At 49.2% G+C, this 20,877-nt stretch overlaps 1 protein-coding gene and 1 non-coding gene across 5 annotated transcripts; both read right to left on the bottom strand.

Moving 5' to 3' along the window:
• Nucleotides 1–812: 812 nt before the first annotated feature.
• On the bottom strand, nucleotides 813–19,941 carry ZNF275 (zinc finger protein 275). Of its 4 annotated transcripts, none has more exons than XM_063634649.1 (4): nucleotides 19,809–19,941; nucleotides 17,396–17,472; nucleotides 8,507–8,596; nucleotides 813–6,988 (listed from the first exon to the last, which is right to left on the bottom strand). In XM_063634649.1, exons 2-4 carry the CDS (start codon nucleotides 17,421–17,423, stop codon nucleotides 5,832–5,834), a joined length of 1,275 nt encoding a protein of 424 aa, XP_063490719.1. In that variant the 5' UTR covers nucleotides 17,424–17,472; nucleotides 19,809–19,941; the 3' UTR covers nucleotides 813–5,831. The 4 variants fall into 4 exon arrangements, with proteins under 4 accessions (XP_063490719.1, XP_055123897.1, XP_055123898.1 ...); XM_055267922.2 differs by having other exon boundaries at nucleotides 8,495–8,596; nucleotides 19,809–19,923; XM_055267923.2 differs by lacking the exon at nucleotides 17,396–17,472 and having other exon boundaries at nucleotides 8,495–8,596; nucleotides 19,809–19,929.
• On the bottom strand, nucleotides 2,149–2,252 carry LOC129476609 (small nucleolar RNA U13). The gene has a single exon (XR_008655033.1). It is a non-coding gene; the product is annotated as a small nucleolar RNA U13 (small nucleolar RNA).
• Nucleotides 19,942–20,877: the final 936 nt, after the last annotated feature.

The following is a 20,877-nucleotide window of genomic DNA, read 5'->3' as shown; positions in this document are numbered from 1 at the left end:
GCAAGTGGCAAGGGCTGGGCCAGGCTGGGGCAGGCACTGGCTGGGGGTGGACGCACGGGGAGGTGGCTGGCTTGCTAAGTAGGAAGCAACCCTCAAGGGGGGCGGTATCGCTCCACCCACCCAGAGCTGCACCTGGGGTAGGAGAATCGACAGTTGTGATGAGCATGGGCCCCTGCCAGAAACCAGGGAGACTTGGGGCAGTGGAGAGAGTCACGTTGTCTCCTCCTGTTGGCTCCCATCGGGATGTGCATCCCGGAGCCCGAGGGATGGGATGTCCTTCTGCAGTTGGGCTGCTGGCTCCAAAGCTGAGCCGTTGGCATTTAGAAGGGTCAGGAAACTGGGGCCTGCTCCTGCCCCTGACTTCTCTGAGGCAGTGGTCACCAGGCAGAGGGCCAGCCACAGGCCACCAAGAGGACTGAGCTCCTGCTCCCACCCCTATGCAGCCTAGGGATGATTCTCAAGTCCCAAAGCCATGTTATCCCATTCCCAGTCCCTGAGGGAGGAGCTGAGGATCTGGCCTTGTCTTCTGCTCCCACCTGGAATTCCGATTTGGGGAGCCCTAGCTGCGGTGAGGGGAGGCTGAGTGAAAGACCCCTTTCTGCCAAGGGAGAGCTCAGAGTTCCAGGCAAACCAGCCTCCCCATCAGGGTGCTTCCTCTTCCCTCCAAGGCCCCAGCAGGGGCCAAACAGCACCTGGACCCCAGGAGGGGACAGTTTCCAAGTGCAAGGACAAATATAGAACCCCATGGCATGGAGAAAGGAGCAAGGGAAGTGGTAAATGAAGCTTTGACAAAAGACGTCAAGGAAGACCAATGCCATTTAACATATATTTATTGAAATCTACTTGATGCAAGGCACTGTGCTAGATTTGGTAGGGGATCAGACATGAAAGGCCACCCCTGTCTTCTAAGAGCTCACAATTTAATGGGTGGGGGAGGGCTGAGGAGGAGGGGGTGAAGCCAAGTCCACAAACAGCTCTAGTGCAAGGCTGATTATAGTGAGTGCCAGAAAACAGACAAGGTAATGAGAAAAAAGTGCCAACAACCAACGTTAATACAAACTGGGGTGGGACATAGCTATTGTTCTCAGAGATACGCAAATGACAATGAGGGCCAAGTTTAAAGAGACAGTTTCTGCTTTTCAAAGTAAACATCCGAAGTGATGCAATGAGAACTACAGAATGTAAGTACATGAGTAAGAGAGAAGTTAGCAATCCCCCCATCTGATGGACATGATGGAAATCGTGAAATACTTCGAAAATAAGAGAACAGGGTGCACTGTGACTTCACTCATTTTATGGCCCGCACATGGTGGGTTCAGTAAAGGAATAATATACCTAGACATAAAATCACAGGTTAAATTCACTGAGACTAGAAGGCATCGACTTTCACCCATCTTAGAGAACAGAGAACACACGTTTGAACAGGTGTTCACGCAGTCAGGTGCGACTTGGCCAGGAAGCAGCCAAGTGGCAAAACACAATAGAAAAGAGTAGAGACCCACTCAAGCTGGCTCAAGTCAAGGAGTCTGTAGTGGGGACGTACGTGGACCAATGAGGGCTGCTGCCAGAAATCCAAGAACATACCATGGCCAGGCCTTCCTCCCAGCAGGTGCCACGCTCCTCACTCCTCTGAGTACTGTGCTGCTCCCCACACCTTCTGATGCCTAGAAACTTCTGTTTCCTTGTTTGCATTTCAGATCTGGAAAGCCTGGTGGTGTCCATGGTCCACCGTGTTCTGCCAGCTCTATGCTCTGATGATTGCTTGCTGCCCTTGGGTCAGGTGTTCAGTTCTGGCTGAATTAATATGGCCTAGAAGGGGGGTGGCAAATCACATGGTACGCAACAGGGCCACAACCCAGGGCTGCAGGTAGGGCAGGCGCTGTGCCAGTTCTAGCTCAAAATCAAGCACGTGGAATGCAACACCACTCGAGAAACATGCCCGCTGCAATTGGGTAGGGACTATTCTGGAAATGCAAGAGTGGGGTGACACAGCTAATGGACACAGCTCATCGTAATAAGCAGCAAAAATGGTAAACAATTACTTTCTTTTGAAAATTTTCACAAGTATTCAAAACTCTAATAAAAGCAATGGAGGATTTTTTTCAAATGGTAGGAAAAGAACATATTTCCTTTTTTTTTCTTTTTCCATGCCAGGCGGGTAATGTGCCGACATAGTAACAAGGTTTGAAGGAGGCACATCTCACGCACGTGCGTGGAAACCCAATTGTCACGTGTATGAACTACAAAAGGATCGGGAAAAGAACACATTCCCTTGCAATAGGAATACATGAGATTAGAAAGAAAACCGGAATGAGGTAGATGCATGAATGCACAGACAAGGATATGTGACAGGAAGCTGGGTGATATTTTGCATCTGACATAGCAGTACACCTAGAGAGTCCAAGGAAATCCACCCCCCAAGTTACCAGAGGTGAGAAATGAACTTGGCGAAATTACAGGACACATGTTAAAGCCACAGACTGCATTGAAACAGAACACGGGTTTCACCGCAAACACCATGAACAGCTGTTCCGTCAACCTTGACGGCAAAGACCAGATCTTTAGTGTTAACTCTAAAAGAGCATTTGTTTGAGAGAAAATTATAGAACCGAAGATGGGAATGAGTCAAGGACGGCAGGAAGGGAGGCCGAGACACCACGTCCCAGCTGGGAGCAATGACGACTTTATGCTACGTTCTGAGTTAATGCTGCATTCAATGGGATCCCTTTATAAAAGGGATCTACTTCAATGGGATCCCTCATGAAACCCAACAAACGATGAACGAACGGGCAAGACATGGCAGAGTACTTCTAGGTAAAGGCGCCAGACTTGCCCCTGGTAGAGGTCAACCTTCTTTATCAAATGACAGCTGTACAAAACACATCCTAACAACTCAAAAAGAGAAAACAGATCCGAGAAGAAAGTAGTGATTTCAGACACAGATTCACAACTACTGCAAGAACTGAGGCCCACAGGGCAAAAGGAATCACTATGTAACAAGTGCTTTTGGCTCCTCTCCAGCCCGGGGGTCAGGGTGGAGATGTCGCATAGTGCCACTGTGGTGGCCTGAGTCCATTTGAGAGGACCTTCCAGCCAAGGTCACAGGGGTCATTGTAAGACCTTGCTTCCCAGGATGGGGGCCTGAGAAGCCCTTCCAAGTTGTGTCTGCTAGGAAGCTCTGCCTCAGCCTTGGTGGGCCCACGAGAAGGGCACACTTCCTTGCCCTTCTCCCAAGTGTCCCTGTCCCCAGCCACAGCTGCTGGGAAGTCACAGCACAGCCCTGGTGGGGCTGGCTTCTATCTGTGGCTTCTGTGGGCCACTGGAGGGGCAGGTTCCTCACTAGCCCTTGCTGCTGTTCCTCTTGGGGGAGCCCGCTGGAAATGGTAGCTCAGACCCAGGAGGACCGGCTTCTACTTCTATGCCACACAGGCTTTCAGAAGGGTTCCACTGCCCTCCAAACCTTTGCTTTAGTGCTCCTCCTGGGCATGGCTGTTGCAAGTCATAGCCCAGGGCAGTGCTGCCAGCTTCTATCAACATAACACGCAAGCCATTGGATGGGCAGGGTTCCTCTCCTAGCCTCTGCTCTGTTGCCCTCGCTTAGGTGTGGCTATAGGAAGTGATGCCAGAACACATGGGTGAATTTTCCCCTAGCTGCCCACAGCAGAAGCCTATGAACCAATCTCTTTCTAGCTCTAGAGTCACCGGCTGAAAGGAGGGTGTGGTCTAGGCGAGTCTTCTTGTGTCCAAGGAGATGTTTCTTGGGTGAATCTGCTGCTCAGTCACTGAATCCACTCCGAGCATTGCCAAGGCTCCCAGGAGCTCAAAGGATGGCTGGGCTGCTTGCTCCCAGACTAAGTTTGGACCACTCCATTGATCTAGGTGAGGCCAAGCCCCGCTGCTGCTGGCGGGGTCTTTATTGATGAGCAGTCACGGAGTTCTGGCTAATCTATGACGGGAGCATCTCCAGTGTGCTGCAGTGGCCAGGTTGGATAGTCAAGTGGTGCCCACAGATAGACACGGAGTCTGCATCTCGCATGAGGAAAGAGCCTGCTTCTCTGGCCCATTTCCATCCAGCCTGCCCACCTGGTGTACTCACCTTCTGATGGGCAGGGGTTGCAGCTTTTTGTTTGTAATTAAAATTCTAGAGAAAATGTCATCATATCTAGCTACAGAAGCAATGAAAGTTATGACTGAGTGGACAAAAAATGAATGCTTGGATATGTAAAAATTAAAAGCTTTCACAACAAAAACGTAATAAAACTGCTACAAAGAGCAAAGCAATAAAATTGGAAAAGAGAACATCACCATCAATATAGAAAGAACTGCTACGTAAAGTTAATATATCCGAAGGTAAGTTGATAACTAGTCAAAGGAGATGAACAGACAATTTGCATGCAAAAAACAGAAACAGCATTTAAGTCATCGCATAAGAGAAAGATGAGACTGGTGGTCAGGAGGCCTGGGGTCTATCCCCAGTTCTGGAACTGATAAGCCACAGAATGACGGCAATAACTATGACAATGACAATGACAGCAGATGGCCTTCACTGAGTGTGTACCTCCGTGCCAGGCTGGTGGTCCTGACACTCTGCAGGCACGATGGCAGTCCTCCTGATAACCTTCGGAGGTAGGTGCTGTGATCACCCCCATTTTACAGAGCAAGAAATGGAAGTCTGGAGAAGTACCATCTAGGCCTGATACCAGGAGAGGCTCGTTTCCAAAAGGAGGCGTCACCCTGCACTTGAGTCCTTGAGATGTATCTCTTCTTAGGGGCATGCTCTCAACTATTTTGTGCTGCTTGAGGACAAGACCCATTAGTTCAAAACAACCCCAGTCGATGCTAGTTTTGGATATGTATAGGGGACACCAAATTGAAATGGTTTAAGAAAAAAAGATACAGACATTTAACCCAGATTCAGTAACTGTTACTAGGCGTTTGGCCTCACAATGACATTTTGGGTGCTTTAAAAGAAAAGACGTTTAAAGGTTGTTTCAAAAAGTATGACCTTAAGTAGTTATGTTGTAGAGTCACAGGACAGATTAAAAAACGACAAGAGAAATCGTCCTAATGTTCTGCAAATATGGTCTTATGGCTTGGGAGAAAATTTCTAATGAGAGCCTCATGAAGGGATCGTCACTGAGCTACTGTGCAGAGCTCGGATGGAAGTGACTGGGTGTGTCTTGAAACTGTCTGATGACTCAAACAGGGTTCCCATGTTGGTGAAGACGGTGAGGAGTCAGAGTAAAATGATTTCGTGAAAGGGAGGGTGGCAAAAATGGGGTATTTTCTAAATTAATATATTATTTTATATAATATGTGATTTACAGTATGTATGTATAACTAAATTAATAAATTAAATATTTTAAGACATGAGTGTTCTATTTACATCCCTAAAAATTTATAAATTCAAGTAGGCCAAAAATCATGAGGGCAACGTTCTCTTCAGGAAAGCTGGGATCACATTATAAGGACGCCATGGTGGAATAGCTCTGTGTGTTTCTCTGGGGCGGGGGGAGCTTGGAGTTGATGACCTCTAAGCCCCTCCCTAGCCCACATCCAGATTTGTCCTCTCTCATTCTTGGATTCAAGGCATGTGGACTGAAATCCCTCGATGGTACTTCCTACCAGTTAAACTAGCCAAACTAAGTTAAATGGTACAAGCTACTTCTGATGGGCATAACGTAACACTTACAAATTGCTGGTGGCAGTATAAATCGGTCTCAACCTTTTGGAAGACAAAATATATAAGCGCTACAAAACTGTTCATCTCCTTTGACTCTGCCATCCCCTCTGGGGACTCCGTCCCTGTCCGGCGGGACCACGGGGTGTTTCTACTCGTGGTGAGTTGGCTGATGCTTCTGCAGTGCTGAGCGCCTCTTGAACACGCGGCCACACTGGCTGCATTCGCAGCGCCGCGCCCCGCTATGGATCCGCCGGTGGCGACTGAGGCCAGAGCTCCGGCAGAAGGCCTTGCCGCATTTGTCGCACTCATAGGGTTTCAGTCCACTGTGGATGCGCCGGTGCTTGATGAGGTCGGAGGGCCCGCGGAAGGCCTTGCCGCACTCGCCGCAAGCGTAGGGCCGCTCGCCACTGTGGATGCGCGCGTGCTCCAGGAGGCTGGAGCTCTGGCGGAAGGCCTTGCCGCACTGGCCGCAGGCATAGGGCTTCTCGCCCGTATGGATCCGCCGGTGCTTGGTGAGCTCCGAGCTCCTTCGGAAGAGCTTGCCGCAGTGGAGACACCCGTATGGCTTGGCCCCACTGTGGATGCGCTGGTGCTCGGCCAGCCCGTTGACCCCTCGGAAGGACTTGCCGCAGTCGTCACAGTCGAAGGGCAGGTGGCCAGTGTGCATGCGCTGGTGCTTGAGAAGCTCCTGGCGATCCAGGAAATCCCTGCTGCACGCCTTGCAGGCGAAAGGCTTTTCCGAAGTGTGAAGTTTCTGATGTCGGAAGAGGTGGGTGTTGACTTTGAAGGACCGCCCGCACTCCTCGCAATCAAAGGGCTTCTCTCTGCTGTGGACCCTCAGATGCTGACTCAGGCCTGCATTCTTCTTAAACCGTTTTCCGCACTCCTCGCACTCGAAGGGCTTCGCCTCCCTCTCCATCGGCTCCCTCTTCTCCGCGGCATTCTCCAGGGCCCTACTGGGGCCAGGCCGGGGCTCCGCAGCTACGTGGCTTTTCCTGTGCTCATTAAACTCCGCCACCCCCCTAAAGACCTTCCCGCAGTCGCCACATTCCCAGCCCTTCTCCTCACTGTGGACTCTCTGGTGCTGGACAAGCAGGACTTTAAGCCGAAAGGTGTCCCCACACTCTTTACAAGCAAAATGATGTTCTATGGGCAGATTCTGTGGGCTCCCTCTCTTCCCGTCAGAGTCCCCGTGCTGTCTGAATTCAGGACTGGGACGACTGGCCCTTGGGGAGCTTGTGGACGCCATCTCCTGTGGCTGGGCGTCTTCCCCCTTCATCTGGTGTCGGGTCGTGGAGATGCTTTCTGAAACGATAAACACAAGACAGTGTAGTCTGCAGAGGACGAAGGAGGGAAGGGCCTCTCCTTTGTCAAGAATCTTTTCCTTTCTGAGACAGCCACTGAGCACGGGGCCTGGGCCCGGAAGCCACCAGAAGCAAGGACTGCAGAAGCCAGGGGCAGAAGGGCCTCATTCTGGACACTCTCTACCACAGTAGTACTGAGGAGGTCACCCCTTCTGTGACCAGAGAGCAGCCACACACGTCCCCAAAGGCTCAGCTGGGCCCCCCAACCCTAACCTCAACCCCAAGAGCTCAGCTGGGATTCCCAAACATAACTTGAATCTCCAAAGGGCCCTGCTGATCCTCAACCTAACCTCACCATCAAGAGCTCAGCTGGGGCCCCAAACCCTAACTAGAACCCCAAAAGCTCAGCTGGGACCCCCAACCCTAACTTCAACTCAAAGAGCTCAGCGGGGACCCCCCAACCCTAACTTTAACTCCAAGAGCTCAGCTGGGATCCCCAAACATAACCTGAATCTGCAAAGGGCCCTGCTGATCCTCTCAACCCTAACCTCACCGTCAAGAGCTCAGCGCTCCGCAAACCCTAACTAGAACCCCAAAAGCTCAGCTGAGCCCTCCCAACCTTAACTTCAAGAGCTCAGCTGGGCCCCCCAACCCTAACTTCAACCCCAAGAACTCAGCAGAGCTCCCAAACTTAACCTCAACCCCAAGAACTCAGCTGGGGTCCTAACTTTAACCCGAATGCCCAGAGAGCCCAGCTGATCCTCTCAATTCTAACCTCAACCCCAGGAGCTCAAATGGGCCCCTCTACTCCTAACCTCAACCTCAAAAGTTCAGCTGGACCCCCTAACCCTAACCTCAACCCCAAGAGCTCAGCTGGGTCCCTCAACCCTAACCCGAACCCAAGAGCTCAGCTGGAACCCCCCAACTCTAACTCAAAACCTCCAAGAGGCCAGCTGATCCTCTCAACCCTAACCTCAACCCCAAGAGCTCAGCTGGGCCCCCAACTCTAACCCAAACCCCTGAGAGCTCAGCTGGGGTCCTAACTTTAACCCGAATGCCCAGAGAGCCCAGCTGATCCTCTCAATTCTAACCTCAACCCCAGGAGCTCAAATGGGCCCCTCTACTCCTAACCTCAACCTCAAAAGTTCAGCTGGACCCCCTAACCCTAACCTCAACCCCAAGAGCTCAGCTGGGTCCCTCAACCCTAACCCGAACCCAAGAGCTCAGCTGGAACCCCCCAACTCTAACTCAAAACCTCCAAGAGGCCAGCTGATCCTCTCAACCCTAACCTCAACCCCAAGAGCTCAGCTGGGCCCCCAACTCTAACCCAAACCCCTGAGAGCTCAGCTGTTTCTCTCAACCCTAACCTCAACCCCAAGAGCTCAGCTGGGACCCCCAACTCTAACCTGAAGCCTAATAGCTCAGCTGGGCCCTCCAACCCTAACCCAAGCCCCATAGCAGCTTGGTTGGATCTCCCCCAATTTCCTCACATTTCTTTTTCACTCACCAGAGTACTTACCGGGATCAGTGTTGGGCGATGGGTCTGATACCAATAGCACTTGTCCTTGTGCCAGATGAGGGACCAAGGCAGGATTCAAAACAGGAACGCCTGCCCGTGGGAAAGGAGATTGGTTACGGCGACAGCCAGAGATGACATGAGAATAGTGGAGGAACACAGGCAAGGCCTTTGAAGGGGACCCCCCTTCAATTTTCAAAGACCAGGCTTTAGGCAAGTAATTCATTCAGTTCAAAGGTGTTTCCCAAGGTCAGGCTCCTTCCAGGAGCTTGAGGAAGGCAGGCTCTGGGCCCACCTGGGGGAGGCTCTGTGGAGTATCAAGTGGCCACCCTGAGGAGGTGATGCTCACCCTGCCTTCTCCCTGTCCACCCACTCAGAGCTCACACATTTAACTTCATGCTCTTCCCAGACACCTGGACTTCCACGGCTCCCAAATCTGACTCCCAACAGTCTCTCCTCCTAAAACCTCCTCCCCATTGCACACATGCAGACCCCTAATGAGTGAACAAGATCTTGATCACGTCAACCTTTCTCACAAATAAACTCAAACCAAATGGCCATGCAATTTGCATAATTTGTGCATTAAAATGAAAAGGATATTCTACATTACAGTGGCAGTGTTCTAATTTCTTTCCCAATAACAGACTGAGAGGGGTTCTTTCCATGCCAAGACGAGTTGGGGGAGCTCATACTACTCTGACTTATCAGGTGTGGCAGACCCATTGTGTTTCCCCACAACCCAGGGAGAAGGTGAGCTTCTGTGGGGGTAGCCATGTGCCCCCTGCCCCACTCCAAGAAGGTGGTGAATTTGAGGAAGGGCTGGGACATCCTTACCCACAGAGGTCACGTTCCCATAATATGCCAGTGCCCTCTGTTCAGGGTCCAGCTTAAACTACTCCCTTGTGGTGAGGTACCATGCCACATCATCAAATGTCAGCAAATCCTGAAAGAATTCCCAGGGCTAATCAGTCTTTCCATCTATTTTAGAATGAGGCAGGGGCAGCGCCAGTAATGCCAGGGACAAGAGGTGAGGGTCTGGAGTAGGTGTCTGTTGCTAACATGGAGGCCTAACCACAGCTCCAAGAAGTCCTGAAAAGAGAACCTGATCAAGCGCTAGGATCCCTGGGCCATGGACCTGGCCTCTCCTCTTTCCAAGGGACCTCCATTCAATCACTTTCCTGGATGGAAACTCAGCTTCCCCACCTGGATGATTGGAACTCCAAGCCCAGTGGACATCCAATCCTTGGCAGCCTCCAGAAGAGAGGCAGAGGGAGGGCAGGAAGGCAGCAGCTGGGGTTCATACTCTGCCGTGTGTCATGCTGGGGCAAGAGACAGAGGCTGAGGCCAGGTTCAGGGAGTGGTGAGAGAATCCCAAGCAAGGCAGAGGGAAGCACAGCTCACCTGGGCCTCTGGCATCTCAAGAGGGACTGCCAGGACCTGGTTTCCTGGGGCTCCAACCTGGGGAGGGTAAGACCTTGGGGAGTAGGTGGAACTAAAGAAAGTGAAAAAGGCAATGAGTGACGACAGCCCTGTCCCTGGATCTCCTGGGAAGAGACTGGTGATTTCCTCTTCCTTGGTTTCTGATCTTGTTGAGTCTTCTCTCACATGCTGGCTGAATGACGAGCCAGGGCATGGAGATGCCCGAGAAAACACACCTTGAACAATGGGGAAAGTAGCCTGGCCAAGAATGAACAGAGGCAGGCCAGGGGGAGCCAAGACAAGACCAGCAGATGCCAGCCCAGGCACAGCTAGGAGAAGACAGACCTAGACAGAGAGCCAAGGGCGGGGAGACTGGCAAGCCTAGAAGTCCATGCTGATGCTGCACAGGAAGGAGGCACACCAAGATCATCAGAAGAAATAACCAGGAAATGAGAGACCCTTTCCAACTTTGTAGAGGCAACAAAGAACCGGATCAAGATGCTGGAGGGAAGAAAGCAGGAATGGGGGCTTCTAGACCAGGAGGGAGGCCCTTAAAAGCCACAGCCCACTGACACGAGGAGCCCGGTGACAGCGAGACAGGCACACATGACAGCAGTTCTCTAACGTGTCCAACCAAATGAAAAGTGGAACAAAACAGCTGGAAAAATAAGCCTCAAAGAAAAGATCTTCAAACACTAAATTGTTAAATAAAAGAGCTGAATGATTTGTACAAATTATCTTCTTCTTCCAAATTGCAAAATATGTGAAAGATCCAACCACCGACATCCGTGCATCACAGGCCTCCCACTTCAGTGAATTCTAAGAAACAGCTACACAGTTCCTGTTGTGATGACAATTCAATTCAATTCAACTCATGATTCAGTGAAAAGGAAGGCTTTTTACACTGGCTCAAGGCCCACAAAATCCAGCTACTCCAGAAAGACTCTTATACAAAATTAAAGATGTTATGTTAAAAAGAATGGACAGAAACTTCCACATTTGGCTGCAATGGAGTAACAAGGAACAGATTTCACATCCTGCCATAAATAAGTAGAAAAAAATGGAGAAAATATATGTGAAACAAGTTTTCAGACACTGGACAGCAGGAAGCACAGAATCATGATCCCCAAGAGAAGAGAAACAGATGACGGGAGCCCTCTCATTGCCCCAGCTCTCTGCCTGGAGGCAATTTCCAGATCGAGACTGTGTGTTGGGGTGGGTGAGAACCAAATAGAGCTTAGTGGCTTCGCCAAGTTGAGGAGACACAGGCCAGCATTCAGAGCAGCTGAGGCAGCTGGAAGTTGCAGAGCAGAGTTCCAGAAAGGAGTTAGTTATGCAGCAAAAAGAGCTTCAAAAAATCTGTATAAGCCTCCCCTTGAGTCTTTCCTGACTACTAGGCCATGCATGCATAGAGTGAAACTCCAAAAGCCCAGGAAAAGGGTGACCAGGAAGCTGTAAGCTGAACAATTCTCAGGACACACAAAGGTAGGGAGACATTCAAGGTCTGACCAACCAGTATAGAGAGTCCTCTGTGATCACCTGGGACACGCAGTAGAGAATCCAGAGGCCTTAGTAGGGCTGATCTATTCCTAGAGCCAAAGCTACACAAGACCTGTCTCAAAGAAAGCTTAAAAACAGGCCTCAAAGGGATCATACTGATCCACAAGTAACTACCACCCCAAATCCAGACACTCAATAATACAATCTTTTTAATACCCAACATCCAATCAGAGGTTACTGAAATGCCAAAAAGCACAGAAATGTGGCCAGGACAAGGAGAATAATCAGTTAATAAAAACACACAGAAATGACCAGTGACGACTCACAGACAAGGATAACAGCGAGTTTAATGATGTACAAGCATTAAAAGAAAAACAGGAATATAGTGAGAGAAATAGAAGATATAAAAAGAACCAAATGGAACTTCTGGAGGTGAGAACTATAATATTTAAAGTGAAAATTTTACTAGATGTGATTAACAGCAGATTAGATATCACACAAAAAAATTAGAGAACTTGATGACCTAGCAATAGAAATGATCTCAAATGAAGCTCAGAGAGAAAAAGTTTTTAAAAACAAACAGCATCTCAGTGACCTGGGGTAAGAGAAAGTGGTCTAACACCTACATAACTGGAACCTGAGAAGGTGAGGAAAAGTGGGGGGAGGGATAAAAAATACAGTTGAAGAAATAATGGCAGGACAGTTTTCCAAATTTGATGAAAACTATAAGCTCACACATCCAAGAAAGTCAATCAACCCCTAGCAAGACTTTAAAAGACCCATAATAATCAGACTGCTGAAAAACCAGTGATAAAGAGAAAGTCTTCAAATAGCTAGAGGAAAGAAATGATGTTGCTGTGTGGAGAGGAGCAAAGAGTAATTACCAACTTCTTATCAGAGAATGTGCAAGTCAGAAAACCAGTGCATGACACTTTTAAAGTGCTAAAAGAAAAACAAAACTGTCAACTTAGAATTCTATATTCAAGGAAAATTTCCTTCCAAAATGAAGGCAAAATAAAGTTTGTTTTCAGACAAAAGCTAAGAGAATTCATCACCAGCAGGTCTCTATTATAGGAAATACTAAAGGAAATCTTTCGGGTTGAAGGAAAATGATAGTAGGTGGAAAGATAGATCTACACAAAGGCATGAAGAACACCAGGAATGTAAATATGTGGGGAAATATACAATGCTTTTACCCACCTCACTTTTAAATCTTTTAAAAAACAATTAATCAATCATTTAAAGCAAAAATAATAAAAAGGTAGTGTGGGGTTTATAACATCAGAAGTAAAACATATGATTGTGTGTTCTGGCAAGTCCTCCAAGACTCTGACACATGCTAATAAGCCAACAGCAGAGATCAAATATGTACTAAAAATAATCTGAAAGAAGAAAGGTAAAGAAAAAGAGGGGAAAAAAGAATGGAAGAGGCAAATAAAAACAAATAGCAAGATGGCAAACTTAAACCCAACCACGTGGATAGTTAAGGTAAGTGTAAATGGACTAAACATTTTGATCAAAAGGCAGAGATTGTCAGGATGTAATAAAAACAAGACATACTGTCTGTCTACAAGAAACTTTAAATATAAAGACACAGATAAGTTAAAAGTAAATGGGTGGAGAATGGAAAACATGATACTAGAACCAACAGAAAGCGTCTAAAAAATTCCAATGTCATAAAAAAGTGGGGGAAACAATGAATGACAGATGTGGCTAAGAGCTCTGGAGACACTACCAGAGTCCTAGAACTCAGCAGGAAGAAAACTGGAGGCTTTCAGTATAAAACCAACAGGTGCCAACGTAGGATGATGTGCTGCAGATGACAAAAATGTGAATCCTTCGTAGACGATACAGGTAGACATCGTTACTTCTCCCTTGAAAACCCAAAGAGGGTAAGGGAAGGGGAGGAGATGGCTAAGTATATATTTGCATTTTAGGAGAAAAAAGGAAAAAAGTGAGAGTGACTTGTAGCTAGAATAAGCACATCTCTAGTGTGTATGTGACCACATGGGGTTGGAGTTGGGGAGAGTCAAGGTCTAGAAAGATCTGCTTTCTTTTTCTGTAATGTGAGAATTTTTAGTAACCAAGCTGAATTTTGTTGGTATCAGAAAAGCATAACAATTGTAAAATATTTTGGTTTTAAAAGACTTTGAGTAAGAAAGCTGCTCAGCATGTGAGAAGCCAAGGGCTGAGGCCAAGGAGTCAATGGGGAGCAGCCCTTCCGCTTGGGTAAAAAACCCAGCATTTCTTGGGATCCCTACACAGCAAGGCAAGTGCAGGGGAGAAGGGCTGGCAGGAATCTGTGGGCGGTCCATGAAGGGCAATGACCAGAAAGCCTAGAGACAGGCCCATGGGGTTGTGACTTCCTGGGCTCCTCCCTGCAAGCTATCAGCACCTAAGAAGTGCGGGCAGAAGGCCTCACTAGCCCCAGAGTCCAAGGCAGCCCCATTCCCATCTTTAACTGGCTGTCTGGCACAGGGGCTTCCCCAGTGTGAGATTGTGTTCATCCTCAGGTGCTCAGCAGCCACACCCTCTCTGTCCCACTGTCACCTGGGCAGGGCTCTGCTGGTCCGTTGGATTCCTCTGGTATACATTTGATGTCTGATTTGACTTTGACTTCCAGTACGAAATGAACTGGTCATGAATTACTTACACAATTCATTTAAAAAAATTCACTTCCAATTGACACTGACGTTTGGCTGCCAAATGGAATGTAGAGGGGGATATTGTGGATACACCTTCTGAGAAAGAGGACCTGTTAGAGACCTCTTCTCGCTGACCTCAGGCCAGAGACCTAAGAACTTAGCCTTCTGACAACGCCCTGGCCCAGCCCCCCAATTCCTTATCTTGCCCTGCCACATCGCAGTGACATCCAGACACACTGGCCTTCATTCAATCCTCGATAGGCCAAGACTGTGGCCTTCAAGGCCTCTGAAACTGCTAAGAGTACCATGGGCTTCTCATGGATGGCTCCTTCTGAGAATTCGGGCCTCAACTCTATTTTTATTTTTCTGAGACAGGGTTTCACTCTGTCACCCAGGCTGGAGTGTAGTGGTGCCATCACAGCTCACTGCAGCCTCAACCTCCCAAGCTCAAGTGACCCTCCCGCCTCAGCCTCCTGAGTAGCTCGGACTACAGCTGCGTGCCACCATGCTCAGCTAATTTTTTAAATTAAAAAAAAAATTGTAGAGATGGAGTCTCACTATGCTGCCTAGACTGTCTCGAACTTCTGGGCTCAAGCCATCTTCCCACCTCAACCTCCAAATGCTGAGACTACAGGTGTGAGCCACTGCGCCTGGCCCATATCAGGCCTCAACTCTAATGTCACCTCCTTAGAATGCCTTCCCTCTCTAGTCCCCGTCATAGTCTACTCAGAACACTTTTGCTAACTAAAAACTATCCAATGAAATTGTTTGTTTCTAACTGACAGTCCCCAGGAGAAATGGAGCTCCAACAGCGCAGGGGCGCTTTCTCATTCTTGGTCACTCCTGAGTCCCCAGTGTCTGCAGCAGCTCCTGACCCTGAGTGGGTAGGTGATAAATTGTGGGGTGACTGAATCAACGTGTGTGGGGAGGGGCATGTTAAATGGAGCACAGTTCCATCCCCGGAGCATGCACTACACGTGTTTGGAGACATGCATCTCCCTTCCTGTAATTCACTTGTCACATCCTGTGGTTATTACCGCCTCCATTCACAGAGAAGGAAACCAGGGCTTCCAAGAGGTAAACTTGCTTAATATCTAGCTCCCAAGATTTGAGACTTTTCAAACCACACCAGAGAAGAGTGAAATAATATCCAACCTATAATACCACGCGACAGCCAGAAGACAGACTGGGGGTGAGGCTTAGTGTCATCTAGGCCTAATGGTATATATGGGTGTTTGGGTGCTGCCTTTAAACCATCCTGTTAACATGCCCTCACTGTACAACGAGACATGTCATTCCTCTCTCTCTTTCTTCGTCTCTCTCTGTCTCTTACACACACACACACACACACACACACACACACACACACACACACACACTCCTCCCAAGCCACCCACATTTAATTGAGTGAATCCTCCTGAAGTGTTCAATTTAATCGGGCAAATCCTACTGAAGTGTTTTTACTTAATTGGCATGATTAACTGTTGAAATCCTGGAGCCACAACCCCCAAATGAATTGTCAATAATCCTTTCCTGTGTAACAATAGGAGTGCCCTTCCTGTAGCAGCTCACGCAGGGGACTTAGCCTGAGAGTACTTTAGCTCTCAGTGGCTGCGTGATCACCACCCACAGTGATAGAGCCCCTGGACACGGAGATCATTTAAAAGGTACTCATAAAAATTGGAGGAAAGAAGTGGGCCCTGCTTCCACAAAAGGAAATGAAACTCTGCATAATTAATCAATCAAGTATATCAGGTAAAAGAGCTGCATGAGAAGCAAAGGAAGATCATTAAAAAAAGATAACACATTAATCCCTACTGCAGTTCAAAATAAAATTATCATCAATCCTAGAGACAATCGGATCATTTAGGGTCCATGTTGCACAACTCTTCTATTTTAAAATGGTGGAACTAATCAGGAAAAGAAGCTGGATGCTGTGACAAAAGTGACAAACGCAGGTGTCCACTGCCTTCTGACAGTGGATCTTGGGGAATCAAGGTTGAAGGAATTCCAGACAGAACATGAAAATCATTGTAATGCATACCCAATGGACACACAGGGTAATGCTGACCTTGAAGTAAGGCACTTTCACTCACAGCACAAAAGCATGTCCTGAATCTCATAGGGTGCACTCCTACATACAACTGGGAAATACGAAAGCTCAAAGAAATACTGTGGGAAAACACATTCCCAACCTTTAACATAAGTGGTATTACTCTCCTTCTTTCAATGGGATCTGAAGATAGTCTAAAGACTATAAACTCCCAGAAAGCAAAGGCCCTGTCAAGGTCAGCTGTGAATTGCACACTGGACCTAGGCAAGCGCCATTACACTGCAGCTGTTTAACAAACATCTGCTAGAATAAATGGAAAATAGTGACGTCAATGTCAACCTACTGCCTGATAATTTGAAAAATTATGCTTTTTAAAACATGAGAGCTCACGTGAGTGAACAAATCTTCCTGCTAATGTGCTTTAGATCACAATGTAAATTTTAACCAACTTATTTAAATCAAATTTACTGCATGGAAGCAGAAAACACTAAGAGACTCAAAATAATCATTCCACTTTGATGTGGAAGAACAGAAATGAAGAGTTGAACTCAACAGAGACAAAAAACAACCCACGTCACAAAATGTAGTAATAATGAGATGTTTTCTGGTTGCCTTTGGATTAAGGACATCCCTGCCTCACTGCTGGATGTTTGGCTACTGGCTAACAGTAGCTTTTGAGCCTAAAGACCAGTGTTCAACTGATTTTATTGCACAAATAGCCAAGCAACATTCTCTAACAGGTGTGCTGTCCTTCCCTGGGCAGGGGAAAGGCAGCGAGGCCACCCAAATAAGGCTCCTCTGGAAGGTTCCAGAAGCTTCCAAGGGGTGCCAGAAACACCTGGACTCTCTGAAGCATCTAAATAAAGACCTGGAGCAGAATGTCCTCAGGCCCTAAAGCTTGAGTTTACCCAGAAAACAACAGGTGGCTTGCGTTCTGTTCAGTTCTAGGCCAGAGCAACGGGTGTCTTCAAAGGTTTCCACTCACAGGAAATCCAATTCAGATGGATGCCTTCAGCTCCCTCTCCCATCCAGAAGGGAGATTAGACTCCAAATTCTCTTTCCTGAATATCTTTTCTCCTGTGAGTTGTGTTGCTTGGATTGAGAGAACTGTCTCTGGGCAAAGACAGTTCAGCAACACTGGCACAGATGAAAATATAAGTGCTTTTGGAACCAAAACGATACTCCTCACCATGTTGTAACCCCACCTATAGGGTCTTCTGATAGCATGCCCAGCGCCAAGGCCAGCAGACACCACGCATAAACACCCAGACTTACCCAAAAGAGACACACACGGATGACTCATTATGCCTCAGAACTACTCCAAGGGATCAGCCTGGCAGGTAAGGCCCCACCTGTTGGATTGCAATAATTCAGGTGAACAGAAGCAGACCTGTGTGCACCTCCCAGGAACCTGTCCCCCACATTTTGGGGGATGTACTGAACTGGGCCAGATACAGGGTTCAACTGAATATATACTGCCGCGATCTGGATCCACCCTAGCCAGGCCAGGATGCAACCCTTGAGCCAAGCCCTGGGCCACGCTGAGCCTGGCCTTCATGTGCTTTCCACCTGACAGGCCAGGAGGCGGAAGTGAAGGCCCCACGTGGGCCCACACTGTCCCGTCCCAAAGCAGCAAACAGGCTGCTACTCGAAGTAGCAGAATCCTGAAGGGCCTAAAGAGAGGGCGTCTCACCAGGAAAGTCTGTCTCTCTTGGGGTATTTGTGTCTGTGTGTGCCTTTTTCTGTATGTGTGGGTGGGAAGGCATCTGTTTCCTCTCACTTTGCCTGGGCACCTGTCTCTTTCTGTTTGGGTTTCTATCTTACTTCCTTTCTATAAAAAGCCAGAAGGTAGACCAGAAGGGGATTTTGTAGTGTTTGTTGTACTTGAGGAAAGCTTTGTGTTCCCATTTCCCCAAGCAGATTCATGGCATCTTACTAAAAATCGAAATAAATTGTAAGTATAGCTTCCTTTAGGTAACACCGCCTGGATACAAAAGATTCGAAATTGGGGGTGGGGTGGGATGCTATGCAAATTGCAAAGAGCCCAGGGCCATCCAAGGAGCCCAGGCAGATTTGCGTAAAGGCTGGATCATTGGGTGAGAAAGTTGGTGTGGAGTTCACTAAGAACTCATGTGGGAGTGTCGCAGGTTTGGGAGAGACCAAGGAATCTGCATTTTTCAACAAGCACCCCAGGAGATTATGATGCAGAGCTGCACCTCCTCAACACTGGGCCTGTCTAGAATCTGGAGGTTCCCAGATTCTCCAACTCTCAGAATCTCTGTCACTGACAGGATTCCTGCCCAGGAACCTGCTGAAATGGGAGCCCACTATCTCTGAGTCTGTGCTGATGGTTAGAAGAGAATTCACATGTTCTAGTAGATTTCCAAGGGGTCCCTCACAGACAGAAGGCTGAAAATCACTGCTCAATAGGGTTCTACATATAAAACTCAGTGTCGGACCCAGTTCAGTACATCCCCCTCGTAACATTTTGGGGGGATGTGCTGAACTGGGCCAGACACTGTGCAAGTGGCTTCTACTTGAAGGTCCAATGTTGTGGGGTCGGGGTGGGGGTGGGGACGGGCTGAGGCAGCATTAGTACCTAGGGGAGGTGCTGTTCCAGCAATCCCATCTGAAATACTCTTGTAAAGGAAAAATGTCGGGCTGAGGTTGAAGAGGAAATGTTTCATTGACCAAGGAGACTGGAGGGGGCCGCATGCCCAGCTAGGCCAAGGCTGGCTGGAGGGCTTCAGTTGGAACAAGGTGGCAGGGTGGGACCTCTGGGAAGTGGGCCAGGAATGGGGGCAGGGGGTTGTTTGAAAGGGACCATGGACTTTGGGCGGCAGGCGAGTGGGGGGTGTGTGTGGAAAAGATATGTAATTAATCACCCAAATATAGACTGGAGGAGCCAGCAAAGGAGTTTAAGGGGGTGGGGGCACTGAAGTGGGAGATGGCAGCCACCAGTAGGGCGACAGAAAAAGACTGGTTCAGACAGAGCGCCTTGAGCTCAGCTCACTGCCCCCTTTCCCCTGCCTCCCCACAGGTCTCTCTCTAGGCTATCTACCTGCCCCCATCCTCCCCACCAAGCTGAGGCTTAACCGCCACCCCCCCACCCACTCAAAAGGAAAGGAGGGACTCCCCAGCGGGAACTGCTCCCACCTGGCCTACTCTCCCAGCTCCCAGACTGCGGCTCAGCCCCTCCCCTAGACCAGGGAAAAGTCCTTTAACCCGCACCCCTACAATGCCCCCTCCAGATCGGGCTCCTAGACGCTAGGGACAGGGGTCCTTTCTCTTCGCCCCTGAGCGGTTCCCATCTCCTAGCGTCCCCCAAAGAGCAGAGCAGGCCTCTGCACTTTAGTGATTCCCACCCGGGACCGCCGCCCCCTGCCCGCCTCGGGAAGGCCTTCGGGCCTCTTCGTACTCGTCATCCGGGACTCGTTCCCTGCTCTGGCCCGCCCAAGGCCGAGCAGCTCTCCAACCGCCCAGAGACGCCCCCTCCCTCCACCGTGCACTCTTCTGCGGCCCGCACACTCGCTCCAGCGCCGCACACGGTCCTGCGCCCCCTGCACATCCTCTCGCGGCCCTGCACGCTCACTCAGGCCCGCACGTCCTCCTGCCGCCCACACGATCACCTCCGCCCCGCGGCCCCTCCAGCGCCCGCCGCACATCCTCCCGCGGCCCGCACACTCACCCAGGCCCGGCGGCGGCCGACGCGCGGCCCTCGGTGGAGCGGCGCTGGCGCGGCCCAGGCAGGCCTGGCGTGGCAGGAAGCGCCACGGAGCCGCCCGTGCCCAGCCGAGCTAACAGCCCTGCGGCGCGTTTCCGGAGCGGTGAGCGCCGCGGGGGGTTCTGAGGGAGCGAGGCCCCGCCCCGGCCCCAGTCTAGTCCCCGATTGGCCCGGAAAGGGGGCGTGGCGGGAAGGGGGCGGGGCTTGGGCGGGGCGGACTGGGCAGGCAAGTCTGATCAGCCCGCGGGGGAGCGGCGCGCGCCGGCTGGACGCTTGGGTGGAGGTGGGGAGGAGTGGAATGAGCGTGCGAATGAATGAATGAACGAGCGAACAAATCGACCAGCAGACGAAGGAAGGAAAGAAGGAATGGAAGGGATCTCTCCGCCTTGGGCGTCTTCAAGATGGTGGTGGGGGGAGTGAAGGGTCGGGAACTGAGGGCGAAGACCAGGAAAGCCACTATTCTGTATGAATGGAATCAGATCATATGTACTATTGTGTGTCTGGATTCTTTCATTCAACGTGATGTTTTTAAGATTTATCTATGTTGTTGAATGTGCTATCGCTGAGTAGTATGCTATTGTTTGGATATATCAGAGTTGGTTTGTTCATTCACCAGGTTATGATCTGGGCTGTTTCCAGTTTCGGTGATTATAAATAAAGCTGCTATGAATATTCATGTACACATCTTTGTGTGGACATATGCTTTCATTTTTCTTGGGCAAATACCTAAGAGATGAATTGCCACATCATAAGATAGTTTTATGTTTTATAAGAAACTGCCAGAATGTATTCCAAAGTGGTTGTGCAATTTACATTCCCACCAGAAATGTATGCGAGCTCCTTTTCTTTCCCATCCTCATCAACATTTGAGGTTGTCAGCCTTTATTTTTAGCCATTTGAGAGGGTGGGAAGTGGGATCTCATTGTTATTTCAATTATCATCTCCCTGATGACTAAATATGTTGAGTATGCTTTTATGTGCTCACTGGCCATTTCTATATCTTTCTTTGTAAAGTGTCTGTTCAAGTAGTTTG

The sequence above is a fragment of the Symphalangus syndactylus genome, chromosome X, assembly GCF_028878055.3.
Source record: "Symphalangus syndactylus isolate Jambi chromosome X, NHGRI_mSymSyn1-v2.1_pri, whole genome shotgun sequence".
NCBI lineage: Eukaryota > Metazoa > Chordata > Mammalia > Primates > Hylobatidae > Symphalangus > Symphalangus syndactylus.
Note: the sequence above shows the minus strand (reverse complement) of the source record. Positions and strands in the feature narration are given on the sequence as shown.

Bases quoted from the DNA above. Each gene is read 5' to 3' on its own strand.
- ZNF275 (XM_055267922.2), bottom strand. From the start codon at position 17,423: ATGAGTCATCCGTGTGTGTCTCTTTTGG. The intron at 8,597-17,395 runs GTAAGTCTGGGT...TCCCACGGGCAG, and splicing joins TCCGTGTGTGTCTCTTTTGG to GCGTTCCTGTTTTGAATCCT. The intron at 6,989-8,494 runs GTGAGTGAAAAA...TTATCGTTTCAG, and splicing joins TGATCCCGGTAAGTACTCTG to AAAGCATCTCCACGACCCGA.